The sequence below is a fragment of the Pygoscelis adeliae genome, unplaced genomic scaffold (genome assembly GCF_000699105.1).
Source record: "Pygoscelis adeliae isolate BGI_AS28 unplaced genomic scaffold, ASM69910v1 Scaffold160, whole genome shotgun sequence".
NCBI classification, from domain to species: domain Eukaryota; kingdom Metazoa; phylum Chordata; class Aves; order Sphenisciformes; family Spheniscidae; genus Pygoscelis; species Pygoscelis adeliae.
This window is the reverse complement of record NW_008824035.1, coordinates 3,967,965-3,982,488: the sequence shown is the minus strand read 5'-3', so window position 1 is coordinate 3,982,488 and position 14,524 is coordinate 3,967,965. Positions and strand designations below refer to the sequence as shown.

The 14,524-nt window shown below is 42.4% G+C and overlaps 1 protein-coding gene across 1 annotated transcript; it reads left to right on the top strand.

Moving 5' to 3' along the window:
• The first annotated feature begins 1,018 nt into the window (after nt 1-1,018).
• Nucleotides 1,019-12,063, top strand: CPO (carboxypeptidase O). The gene is given in 9 exon segments (XM_009332982.1): nt 1,019-1,102; nt 5,181-5,282; nt 6,036-6,164; nt 6,754-6,900; nt 8,099-8,186; nt 8,774-8,976; nt 9,932-10,016; nt 11,226-11,414; nt 11,996-12,063. Coding segments are annotated over 9 exon segments (1,095 nt in total).
• The last annotated feature ends 2,461 nt before the right edge of the window (nt 12,064-14,524 follow it).

The following is a 14,524-nucleotide window of genomic DNA, read 5'->3' as shown; positions in this document are numbered from 1 at the left end:
GGTGTATAATGATAGAGACATAAATGACAAATTATAATCAGGACATCAATATTCTGTCTGTGTCAGACTGTGGGATTTCAATTCCCCAGAGCTCTGATAAGGCATTTTGCGTGTGTGGTTTCAGTTCATGGGAATTTGCACTGCCTGAATTTTAGTTTGAAGTTCAGATGTGAATAAACATCAAAGCCTAGAGTGAAATTCAGCTGTAACTACTCTTAAAAGTTTCTTATGTGCAGTTTCCAGAAATGCCGATCAGTGCTACTGTCAGCAGAATAGCCTATTAGCACTTAGTGTTTGAAATCAACAATGTTTAAGCTACCTTTGCAATTGTCTTATCGCAAGTGTTTACAATGACCACAGATTTGTAACAGTGTTACAAGGGGCTGATTGCAGTGAGCAAGCTCAGTGTGTGATCCAAAGTCCTCTGAAGCCAAGGAAAAGGTTTTATTGACTCCCTTGATCATGGAATCACACCTGTGCTATACTCATTTCTGAACTAATTTGTAGCTAAAAAGCAAGAAGAGCTTTTTGAAGGAAAGACGGGTTTTGTTCTGATTTTTGCAAATTTCAGTGAATGCTTCTGTGAAGTCTTTGCAAATTGAAAATGTCTCCATAAAATACAATGAAACACTAATCTTAAATTTTTCACTTTCCCCCCCTTTTCCCAAAAGGTGGTATTTTAGACTTTCGCCCAGTAGTAAAAGTGGTTGAGAAAAGAAAGATATTGAACTTTTTTTTTTGTAGAAAATTGTCAATCTTTAAAAAAAATCTGGTAAAATTATTACTTTATTGTTAAAACCCTGTGAAAATCCCAGTACTTTGAACTTTCTCTTACATGAAAGTAACCGTTATGCTGATGGTGATGAATTTGCCAGGCAGTCCACAACAGAAGAGCCTAAATCCTTTCATTTGTTGATGTAAGCAATGTACCCACTATGGTAGTTCTGCAGTAATTGTTAGGGACTGTTTTCTTTTCTATATCTCCCCTTTTCCCCTCCCCTCAGAGTCCTAATACCTGATGTGCAGGAAGTTGTGGATCAGAGCATGCCAAGGGCAGGTCCCAGAAGATTGTGTCTACACCCAATATCATCCAATGGAAGAGGTAAAGAGGAACCCAAGTCTGCTTGCTTTCTTTGTTGCTGCTATTTTCTAAATGCCACCAGCAGGCAACATTGGGCTTGCAGAAAGCTCAGCTGAAGTCAGTGGAGCTCTTTCTGGCTTTCTTCTTTGCAGAATCAGTCCTTACTCTTTGGCTAGAATCTTGGCCTGGTTAAACTGAACATGAATTTGCCATTGATTTTGATTAAATCCTCAATTCCTCCCTGACCAAAACCTAAATGCTCTGCGTGAAGCAGCCATATTCTTTTGCAAATAATATTCTGGGGTTCAGTTGATTGCTTTGCTACCTTTCTATCCTATTATGCTTTATCATTATCTCTAGTATTTATTCATTTAAGCCCCAGTATGTTTGATGCTGAGCCAAATGTGAAGTGCAATGACTATTGCGGTTTCTGGAATCCCAGTGAGGGAGAAGAGGTGAACAGTGGGAGATCTGTAGAAAGAAGTAATTTAAGGACAGGTTTTTGACACTTCAGGAGAGAATTATGTCATGACGGTGGGTAGTGAAGACTTCTTGGTGCTATTTTTCACAGACCAGTGGGTAAGCCTGGACAAAGGCAGAGCATGGTGGTATTCTTCCTCCTAGCCACATAATAAGAGTGAGAGAGCAGAGTCAATCCTCATGTATATTTCCTTTGAGCTACCCATTGGGGATGACTGCTGCTGAACTGAGATGTGGAAAATCAGTACTGATAGGCAAGAGACTGTAATACTGTTTTGAAGCACAAAGGAACTCCAACCAGTAAGACAGCTTCATCGGGGGCTCAACTTAAGTGCCTTTATGCAAATGCACGTAGCATGGGGAATAAACAAGAGGAGTTAGAGACGTGCACACGCCTGCAGGGCTATGACCTTATTGGCGTCACGGAGACGTGGTGGGATGGCTCCTATGATTGGAGTGTTGGAATGGAGGGATACAGGCTCTTTAGGAAGGACAGGCAGGGGAGACAAGGAGGGGGTGTGCCCTCTATGTCAATGACTAGCTGGAATGCATGGAGCTCTGCCTGGGGGTGGATGAGGAACCGACCAAGAGCTTATGGGACAGGTGACATTACAGTGGGGGTCTGCTACAGGCCACCCGACCAGGAAGACTGAGCATATGAGGCCCTCTGTAGACAGATAGGAGCAGCCTCACGCTCACAAGCCCTGGTCCTCATGGGGGACTTCAACCAGCCCAATATCTGCTGGAGGGACAACACGGCAGGGCATAAGCAATCCGGGAGGTTCCTGGAATGCGTCGATGATAACTTCCCTCTCCAAGGGGTAGAGGAGCCAACAAGGAGAGGTGCTATGCTGGACCTTGTTCTCACCACTTGCACCTGGAATGGCATCTGCAATGGGATCTGCACCGGTATCTGTATCTGCACTTGAATTGGCTTCTTCAAAGGTATCTGCAGTTGTTTTGGCATCTGTAATGGTATCTCAATCTGCAGTGGCATCTGCATCTGCAACGCTACTACCATTGGTTTCTGCATCTGCAGTGTTATGAGAAATGGATTGTGCCTCTGCAAAGGTATCTGCAATGGTATTCATCTCTGTATCCTCATCCATATCCCTATCTGTGACTGGCTGTGTAGCTATCTGTAAATTTAGCTGTACCTCTACCTGTAACAGCACACCTGTGTGTAATGGTAGCTGTGTTGGCATCAATGCCTTCATGTGTATGGTTCCTCTGTCTGTCACGGTACCTCAGTCAGTAATGGTATCACTTGCTGTATCTGCTGCTGTTTGTGCAATTGAATGCGTCCTTGTATCTGTGACTGTACTTGTATCATGAATTGTATGTGTAATTGTGTCTGTATCTGGAATTGTATTTATTTTGTGCCTGCATCTGCAATTGTATCTGCAATTCCATGTGAGTCCATGTCTGTAATTATATTGGTGTCTCTGATGGTACCAGTACCTGTATTTCTGATGGTGCCAGTATCTGTGTCTCTAATGGTACCTGCAACTGTATCTGCATTGATAATGTATCTGCAATGGCTTCCGCAATGTGAACTCATTCTGTAATGCCACCTGGAATAGTATTTGCATCTTGAATGGCATCTGGAATGGTATCTGCAGCTGGAACGGCATCTGCAAAGGTATCTTTAGTGGTATCTATCTCCAGTCGAATGTTCTTCTTCTACTGTCTCTGCATCTGCAACACCATCTCCAATGGTATCTGCATCTGCAGCAGTACCTCCATCTGGAATGGCCTCTGCATCTACAATAGTATCTCCATCTGCAGTGGCATCTGCAGCGGTATCTGCATCTGGCGTGGTATCTTCAATGGCATTTGCTGTGGTATCTTCAAGGGCACCTTCAACGGTATTGAGCATGTCCCACAACTGCAATGGCATTTGCATGATACCTACGTCTGCAATGCTGTCTGCATGCGCAATGTCATTAGCAACTACTTCTGCATTTGCATGGGTATCTGCATCTGCAAGGCCCTCTATATCTGCAGTGGCATCTGCAGTGGCATCTGCTTCTGCAATGGTGTCTGCAATGGCACCAGCATCTTCAAAGGTATCTTCATTGGCAATCGCATCTGCAGTGGCACCAGCATCTTCAATGGCATCTCCATCTATAGTTCCACCTGAAATTTCAGCTGCATCTGCAATGTGATCTGGAATGGTCTTTGCAATGGTATCTGCACCTGCTGCGGCATCGACATCTGCAATGGTGTGTGTATCTGCTATAGCATCAGCAATGGAGTCTGTAATGGTATCGTCAATTCTTTATATTTCTTTCCTGTAACTGCAATTGTATCTGCATATTTAATTGATATCTGTGTCTGTAATTGTATCAGTACCTGTGATGGTGTCTGTGATGGTACCAAGTACCTGTATTTCTGATGGTACCAGCATCTATGTCTCGTATTCTGTATGTATCCATAACTGTACCTGTAACTGTACATCAGTAATGGTATCTGTATCTGCACATGTACTTGCAATGGTTTCCGTAAGCGTACATGTATCAGTATCTGCAATGATATCTCTCCATCTGCAATGGTATCTGCACCTGTATGGGCATCTGCAATTTTCTGTGCATCTGCAAGCATAGCTGCACATGCTATCTGCATCTGCAAAGGTTTCTCCATCTGCATTTGCATCTTGAATTTTATCTGCAGCTGCAATGGCGTCTACAAAGATAACCTTCCTCTGAAATGGTATCTGCATCAACAATTCTGTCTCTACCTGCAAGGGTATCTGCATCTCCAATTTTGTCTACATCTGCAATGGCACATGCAGGGTATCTCAGTACAGGAAAGACACGGACCTGTTGGAGCAGGTCCAGAGGAAGGCCGCAAACATGATCAGAAGAATGGAACACCTCTCCTACGAGGAAAGGCTGAGAGAGTTGGGGTTGTTCAGCCTCGAGAAGAGAAGGCTCCGGGGAGACCTTATTGCAGCCTATCAGTACTTAAAGGGGACTTATAAAAAAGATGGGGGCAAACTTTTTAGCAGGGCCTGTTGCGACAGGACAAGGGGGAATGGCTTTAAACTAAAGGGGGGTAGATTTAGACTAGATATAAGAAAGAAATTTTTTACACTGAGGGTGGTGAAACACTGGCACAGGTTGCCCAGAGAGGTGGTGGATGCCGAATCCCTGGAAACATTCCAGGTCAGGTTGGACGGGGCTCTGAGCAACCTGATCTAGTTGAAGATGTTCCTGCCCACAGCAGGGGGGTTGGACTAGATGACCTTTAGAGGTCCCTTCCGACCTGGACTATTCTATGATTCTATGATTCTAAGATTTGATGGTGTCACTCCACGTCTGGTGAAGTTAAGAGAAAGATGCCCAATAGGATGGGCATGTTGAATGAGATCCAGAATAGAGTACCAGTGTTGTATTGCAGTGATGTTATCTTTTAATACCCAGTGAGATATGACCATATCTTTGCTCAGAAGCAAATGAAAGGCCTTCCATGAGTGTTAAGTGATACCACAGATTGAAATAAGCTCTGAGGAAAACGTTGCTTGTCTAAGCAAAAAAAAAGCTTTAATCTAGAAATGGAGGTGTGAAAGAGAAGGAAACTCCCACTTTGGACCAAGAATTCCCTGTGACTATTTCAGATTTATCAATGGATAACTCAGATCCAGAAGAACCACAGTGGGCTGGTGACTCAGCACTACCTGGGGAAGACAATCGAGAACCGAACAATGTATTATCTGCAGGTAAGGGAGGAACTTTCTTATAAGGAATAAAAGGTATCTTCACAAAAAAGTACACAGGAGAAGGCAGGATTCAGATCTTTCCTAAGACAGTGCTCATCCCAATTCACTGAAATAACAGGAGATGGTTTTACTTGTCTACAGTACAGTAAGATTTGCCAGCTTTCATATATACTATTACCATAACCTTGCTACTGCTATTATGCAGTGAAAACAACAAATTTAACTGAAGTCTTGTTTAGAAATACAAATCAAGCTGAAACTAGCTTGGCAACAGCTGTGTGTGAGGATAAAGAGTTTTGTTTTGTTGGTTTTATTACCTTTTACAGCATATAGCCTTCCTGCTAGGAGTATTCCTTGACATTTTTTATTGGACGCCCTAGTAAAAACCATAGTCTTAATAATTGGGTTAGTTATTGTCTAATTTGTTCCTATCACTGAGTAAAATTAGATTCCCTGCCTTTTTGTGCTTCCCCTTCTAAAAAAAAAAAAAAAGAATCTCAAAGTAAGAACAATCAGTCCTGTGAATGACTAATATAAATGAAAAAGAAACTGTTTTATTGACACTCCTGCTCAACAGACACTTTAAAACTCTTGCCCTGTGATACTACAGAGATGGGGTTATTAGGAAGGAGAGCTTGTCATAATGATGTCTGTAATAATAATAATCTCAGATGTCTCAATGGCATATCAAGGCACATCCTTTTCTTTCTGTATTATGCTAGGCTATTTTATTGTAATGTAACAGTTTTCCAGATGATCATTTTTACACTCTCTCATATCAATCAACCATCAGATAAAACCAAAAAGATCATTTGGATGGACTGTGGGATTCATGCCAGAGAATGGATCTCTCCAGTCTTCTGCCACTGGTTTGTGAAAGAAGTGAGTCCTCACTTTTCCGCTTAATAAAAAAACCATATCACTTTGGATACTTCAGTTCTCTTCTCTATTGTGGTACCAAGAATTATGCTTTTCTGTTGAAACATGATTTTCAAAATTAGTACATAGTACAGATATCTGTGGAGACCCTAAGTCCAAATCACAGTTTGAGATGAGATATGGGACAATATTTGTTAGCACATTGTTTCCTCCACATGAACTTATTCCAAAGCCACTGAACTAGATAGCAATCTCTCCATTTCCCACAGTGGCTTTTGGATCAAGCCTCTCTGCATCACAAAGCCAAGGTCCCCCTGGAATAAAGCAACCCTAAGATATGGTATAGCAATGTCCCACGTGTACTGAAAGTACCTGGCGCACAAGTACTCTATCATACAGCTTTCATACCTGCAAGACTGTATCCATATGAAGTACACTATAACTGGGAACACTGTCACTTTGTTAATGGCAAAAGGTAAATATCTTAACATATCTGGGGATAAAGTAGATCTTGGATACCACGGTGATATCCAGGAGTGAGTGATTCCCTGATGATAGTTCTAAACTAGCTCTTTCCAGTGATTACCACTAGGTTCTCTGCTCAGTCTTCTGTATTTTTTCTTTTCGGATTATTCAAAATTACAAATATGACCCAAAGATAAGCAGATTTCTGCAGAATTTGGACCTCTGTGTCTTGCCAGTCATCAATATTGATGGCTACATCTATTCCTGGGAAAAAGTAAGTAAGTAGTGAAAATCCAGGAACTAGATTGCAAGTTAGATGTGCACAGCATGTTTTGTTAATTTTAGATACAATCATAGCAATTATATTTAAACAGAGAACAGTGACAGAATCATTACTCACAGAAATCCTCTCATGGCAGAAAGGTTTTGTTTCTTCTGGTAAATCAGCAGTCACTTGAGATTACAGGGCTAAAAATTCCTAGCAAATGTCATGAGCCTCGGGAAGAGAGAAGGACAAAACCACAGGATCAATTGCTTTTGGGTTTCTGGGGATGGACTTACTTCCCTTGGAAGTAAGGCTAACAGCTCAAGGCTTGGTTGATGGAGTTAAGTGTGTCCAGAGGAGTCAGTCATTCTTTGCAAGAGATCTCAACTAGCAGATGGGTCTAAGCACCTTTGCAGCATGGGACAGGAGGAGAATTGATCAAATATTGGGCTATTTGGTTTTGAAATAGGTGTGCCCTCCCAAATAATCTTCCTTTTCAGATATGGAGGATAATGCAAAGTGTTGGTCTTCAGCAACTCTCATCATGCTTCCAGGCTCCTGAGCCCAGTCAAAACACCTTTTAATGCAGGACCTCTGCATGGCCCAACAGGCTCAGCCTACCACCATGTGGATCCTGCTGTCTCCCAGCTTGCTCCCTGGCAAGTTTGCGGCATACCACCCATTGCACTTGGATGCACAGGTAATTCAGCTGGGAAGCTCATACAGGCAGTGCAGTGAGTTCTGCAGAGAACCAAGTATAGCAGTGAGTATAGCAGGGAACCAAGGAGCAGCAGCAAGATTAGCTGACAAAAAAGCATTCATCTTCTTGAATCTGAAACAAACATAAGTTCAGCTATCATCTGTTGGACACAGAGGCATCCCTCACAATGCCAAGTCTTTCTTAGGAGTGCAACACTGCATGGAAGCAGTTGAGTACTACAGAAAAAGCATACTTTTTTTTTTAAAGCTCAGGAGGATCATTTCAAGGTGCATGCAGGCTTGTGGAATATGACAGCCTGGCTGTAGTAGATAAAATGTTCTGTCACTCACTAAGCTTTATCACCCTTACACACAGAGTTGCACTCTTACAATGCAAGAGTTACTCAGAATGCAGAGGTCTAAAATGAAGGAGTCTTTACACCGTATTATCACTAGGCCCTATGGATCATTGAGTTGTTATTATGTAACTGAAGTTACTTTTGTTTAGGATCATTTGTGGAGGAAAAACCGTTCTCCACATATGAATGGCACCTGCTACAGGACAGACCTGAACTGAAACTTCAATTCCTCCTGGGGCAATAAGTTCCAAGTATTTCAGATCAGCAACACAAATGTAAAGCAAGAATAATAACTAGTCTCTGAAATAAGATGAAGCCCTATAAGAAAGGAATACTTATCTTGTTGTCATCAAGACATATGTAAAAATAAAAACCTGGTTTGTAAAAATATTAAGTCATTGACTTTCAACTGGTATTTATTTTTGTGAGCAGAAAATTGCTGCTTATATAACTATACCTCTAATTCACTGCAGGAGCAAGCATCGGCTCTAGGCAGCAATGTTAGGAGTTAGTCACTTAACAGCCAGTATTTGTGTTTGCCATGAATTTCAAGGAGCCTCCAAAGATTCCCTGGCAAGTGGTACACTGTGGTGGTGTCAGAGTGTTTTCATTGCAGCCAGTCTGTAAATGTGCATTAAGTATTTCAGTCTTGTAGCAAATTTTAGTTGCTACCAACAGAGTAAAATGTTAAAGTCCCACTGAGCTGTCTAGTCTCCCTGCCCACAGAAACACATGCCTTAACACTCCAAGGTAAATTTCCCTGTTCCCTCTGAACTGGTGTTTATACGTCTCTCCTTTGATTCACTTTTTGTATTCCTCTCCAGGTATTGGTGTTTCTTATAACTGCAGCAGTAAAATCTTCTGTGGATCTGGACCAGCATCAGAGCCTGAGACAAGAGCTGTGGCTCAGTTTATCGAAAGGAAGAAGAGTGACATTTTGTGCTATTTAACAATTCACTCCTACAGACAGTACATCCTCACTCCGTATGGTTCCACAACTAAACCTCCAAGTAACAGTGAAGAACTGGTAGGGCAAAACATTCATCTTCTACACTTGTAGAGAACAAGTACAGGCAGTAGCATGTGGCACAACTATATTTGCCCTCTTTCCTTTTCTTCAGAGGAGCTGGGCTTATTCAGGGGCTTGGCTTCCAGAGTCACTGCCGCTCCATGCAGTATCAGCAAGGTTTATTTGCCTCAGAATTAATCCTAATCCTTCACCTTAAATCAGGAAAATTGAATGACCACAGATAGGGTTACTGCAATGCAAGGTAAGTGGAGAAGAGCACAAAGTTCTTGCTGCATACAAGAATGCGTTTGCACTTTAGGATGCCAGCACATTATACACACATGGTTGTCATGATTGTGTCCAGAAAGGGTATTCCAAATGTGCTCACTAGGAGAATGGGAGCAAAGTAGGCACCTACTTCTTGGTTATGTCTTCCCTCAGTTTCTGAGTGTTCTAATTTGAGTTCATTAACATGTGTATTTATGAACATTCCAGTAGCTGGAGCACTAGTCAAGAGCATGAGGGACTTGGGTTCAGACTTCATATGAGTCACTGGAGACGTCATTTAGTCTGTCTATGGCTCAGCTTCTGAAGACGGTGGGATACAGAGTCTATGGCAATATAACAAGTGTAAGAGATCAATCACTGCTGTAGTCAGTATCAGTATGCTATACAGCATAGACACTAATTCTCCAAAATACAGCCCTTTAGCTTTACAACAAAGCAAATATCTTCTCTACCTAATAGCAGAGTAATTTTTAAAATTTTAACATAATTTGCATTAAAAAAATCAAGAACAATTTGCCCAAATGTTTGTAATGTTTTCTCTAAAGTCCTGAACTAATAATATCAAAACTTAAAGCTGATCATACATAAATGTAAAGCTGAAAGAGACAAAAATTTTGGTCCACTCAAAATAATTGCCAAATGTACTGGCACTGGTGACAATGCTGTTCCTATTTCGAACTTACAGATGCATGTTGCAGAGAAAGCAGCTGCTGCCCTGATGGGAAAGTATGGGACTAGCTATGAAGTAGAATCAACCTCTTTAATTTTATGTAAGTTTCTCTATGGTTCCCTTTGATTGCTCTGTTTTTCAAAGAACAGAGTCATTCTTGTGTCACAGGCATCAGTAAGTACTGCTTTGCTGAGTTTCCTCTTTGAGTAATATTTAATGGGCTGGTTCAGTGGAACATCTAAGCAGCAGCCATTTGAATACAAGATAACACTGTACGTTACAAAGCTGACTGCGGGAAGGAAGGAAGCATTGATCAGAAGCTAGTTCCTACATGAATTCCTCACAGATACATCACAGGGGACAGGAGGAGATTGGTGATAGATCATCCTGACCCTGCTGAAGTCAGCAGCAAAACTCTTATTTTTCTTCACTGGAGTCAAGCAAAAATTAAAATCCCAATCAGGTCTATAGTTACTCCATCAGACGTTATCACATGGCAGCTGCATGCAGTTGTGTGTGAAATATGTTGGTTTCAGCCTCGTTCCTAGTAGACTGGATAGCTACATCACAAACACACCATCACGGCTGATACTAGCTGACAGCCTTTACGTAGAGGACTAGAGGGCCCTAGAGGCTGCCGAGTAAACCCAATCTTTTCCCAGTAAGCAATAACTCATGCCAGTCACTCAGAACAGTAAGTAGTTGGCGCTGGTACCCATGTGGTTTTGCATATTCACAGCATCTGTCTGTGCCAGTCCCTGAGTCACACGAGTCACCTACTGCATGAGCAATGCAGTGTAAGTATAAGGTAACTTGTCCATGCCTAGGACTGCATTTTGCCAGATTTTGTACTTATGCTGAATAGGTAAGAAAAAAGATCCATGAGGCAGATGAACAGCCATAATTTTTTCAGACTTGACCAAAATTATGCTTAAAAACAAATATACAAAGAAATTCCAGGCAGTGCCAATGTAGGAAATGAAGTATCAGAACAGACAAATAGCCAATCCATCTTGTACCCCATACCAATCACAGTAAAATGTTAAAAACACAGAATCCCTGGAACTCATCTCCTGTTATTGTACAATACCATCTTATGGAGGATTGTTTCACTTAGGAAACTCCATGGAAGACTTTTAGTATAATTAAGAATTGCAGCACCTAGAAACTCTGCTCTCCATGTCAGAGTGATATATGGTTACTGCTTAGTTCAGGGATTCTGGTATAATCTTGCATTAACTATAGCAAGAAGTATTTTCAAAGAACCGTGCTTAATACATATATCTCCCCTCTATTTTTAAATTCACAGACAGTAACTCAGGCTTCTCATGGGACTGGGCTCACATGATTGGCATTCCTTTCTCCTACACATTTGAACTGTGAGACAAGGGTACTCATGGATTTGTTCTACCCCCTGACCAGATCCAACACACATGTGAGGAGACTATATTGCCTGTGACAACTATCATAAACTATGTTGATCGGAAGTACTTCCCAGGTAGGGCTGTGATGCTGACCTCTGGCAGCCTGGGCCTAAGCATTTGCCTGAATGTTGTACTTACATGGACTGTTTCTTAAAAATGGCTTAGAGAACCCAGCAAGAGACTCCCATGCAAAGTATAATGTCCCTTTGAAAAGAGAAAATTACATGAGCAGAGGAACTAAATGTCAAGTATTTCAATAAAGGCTCATCCCACAAAATACAAGCATCCACTTGTGGTTTTGATAGCTGTGTTTTAGGGAAGGAGGAAAGGATGAAGAGCTGTGGCAATTTCCCAAGCTTTACTTGTTGACTCTGCAAGAAGCCAGCTTGAGTACACACAGGCACAGAGCACTATTACTCCCTGCTTCTCGAGCATGTTTTCAGGGGCTCACCTGGGCCTATGCAGGCCTTCTGTCAGCCACAGTCCTGCTCTGTCACAATTCTCCCCACCGCCTGAGCCTGCTGACTCCTGGGTCTTGCTGGCATTGGCAGGACGCCTGTGAGGCTTAAATGTCCCCAATTCCCACTACAGAAAATTGGACAGCTTCCTTGATGTCCACCTGCCTTCCCTAAACTGCCACATTGGGATTTACCAGAAAATATAGGGCCTCGAAAGCTGGTGAAAGGTCATAATCAGGCAACCATCAACAGCAGCCTGAAATAAGCTGAAGAGTTGAGCTGGTGCAAGCGTGTGGGGACAGACAAGAGGTGTGGCCCTGTCACTTAGATGCAGTCAGATTAGTGAAGATAGAAACTGCCCAAATCCTTCAAAAATACAAAAGGGAAAGGGAAAAGGAAGATGAGGATGGGGTGCTATTCCTACAGAGCAGACCAGAGAGTGATTTCTTTGCATCCTCAACTTCCAAAACTGTGGCTGGTGGCAACAAATAGTCTCTTAAAGTCAGACTCCTAAGGGATTTCATTACAGATGGTACGTAAAGAAAGTCTATTTACAGAGGGGTGCCTTTCTTACAAACCACATTAATCCTTTGGGGCTGACTCTGCAGAAGGACTGGGGCCTGGTTGCATGGCTCTCCATCACTTGGGAGAGCCTGCAGCCTGCAGGGATCTGCCTGGGATCCTCATGTGAAGCTGGAAGCTCAGTGGAGTGCCAGAGGAAAGGAAATGTTTCAGCCCATTGAGCAGGCACCCTCCGCCTGAGCCCCTCGAAAGGAAACGCCAAGAAAAGAGCTTCTGTGTTGTAACAGCCAACACCAGAGGGTGCAGGGCATTCACTGAAATAGAAAAGACCCATTTTAACCTGTACTCTGTCTGCTTTTGAACCCAGGAGTCCCGCATCCCAGAAACATGTCCATTAGGCTTGGCAATTACAGATAACAGGGTAGATTATTTTTTTTCCCTGATAGAAAATGCAGAGTCCAGGGGGAAAAAAAAAAAAGAAAAAAAATATTTTGTATGAAATGTCTGATTTTCTTAGCAAATTTCAAGATTCTGCTTGAAAATTGAAGTGTTCTAACCAGAGATTTTCAACAGAATATTTCCAACTTTGTGGAAGAGAATGCTTTTTTTCCCCCCTGACTGCTTGAAGGCTAGTGATGGCAAATGCAGATCAAGAGCTTCTGCCAGAAAACTCACAGATAAAGGACATGAAATATTACTGTCCTCAAGTTATAAAGTACAGCGAGACTCAGTGACTTGACTAAGATCTCATAGAGGGTCTGTGGCAGAACCTGGAAAATTCTTTTGCGCAATTCTCTTCCAATGCTGCCAAGAGAAGGACGCATATCGCTTGACCATGGTACTGTTAAAAAAAACAAACCAGAAAGATAAAACCTTGCAGTCATTTTTCCAAAGCGTATCTTATTGTCATTTTGTCTGTACTGTTAGTTGACAAATCTTACCTCCTGTGTTCATTGTCCACGGATTATTACCAATTGGTATAGCTAAATCTAACTAACTCCTGCAGGTTCCCTAGAGCATAGTCCTTCCAGACCAACTACTCATTTACAGTAAGACCCGTCTGTTGCTGGGCTCTGTAGCAGAAGGTGTCACTAATTAGCACTTCTCCCCACAGGAGCATCACTCCCCATACTTATGTTTAGTTTAGGATGTGACTTGTAAGTCTTCATATTTGTATTTGTATATTGTGTCTTTGGAACTGTAAGAAACAAGACAAGTCCATCTGGCCCATGACTGTGAGCTGCCTTTAAGCAAGTGGGGTTTGACCACCAGTGTTTCATAGCCATTTGTTGGCAAACAGCAGTGAAGCTCCCCAGTGCCACCAGCAGCAGATGGCGGTGCCCTCTGGGGACTGATGCCCACACGCTCACCTTGCCAAAGCCAACACAAGCTTGGGCTGCCACCAAGCACTTTCCAAAACTAGTCCATGACTACACTGGTACAAAAATGCTGCTGGCCAGGGCTTCTTTATTGGATTCAGAGACGTTGCACAGCCTGTATGCCTAGAGCCAGGGAGGAATGGAGCTGGTTTTGCTGATCTTGGGTATCTTTTGATAAAATTGTTTACCACTACAAGATACAACCAGGTGTATCCCAAAGTTAATTAGCAGGTTTCTGTGGACTGGCTCAGTCCCTCATTAACTCCTCTTGTTGTAATAACCACCATCAGGCAGGGGAAGATGCCCCTGCACATGACACCTAGGCAGGGGGATGAGGGGAGATTTTTGCCTCCAGCATTCCCAGCATTCAAGAATCATAGAAGCTGAGAGAAAGACTTTGCCAGAAAAAAAATGAGATATTTGGCAATAATCATTATCTAGAAGAATGTCTGCTGCTGTCAGCACACTGATCATGCCTGGGCTTACGGCTCCTTGGATCTGTCAGTAGTGACTCACCCACTTTGCACAGTGAAACCACAAATGAAGGTTGTGGGGAAGCAGCACCTTGCCCCCATTGCCATTGCAGAACAGATGTCCTGCCATGAGTGCTTACAGCCCTTTTTAGGAACTATCATTGCACAAGCAAGCCACAAGCACTAAAAGGCCAAGGCTGCAGCAATTTGATCTTCACAAACATTACACGGGCTCTATATTTCACACACCCTCCCAGTTTGCTGACTTCTTTGTGTACCTTTTGTGCTTGTAAAAGAGTGGTATGTATGGCTGACAAAAATCACTGCAGAGAGGGTGTATTTTGTCAACCAT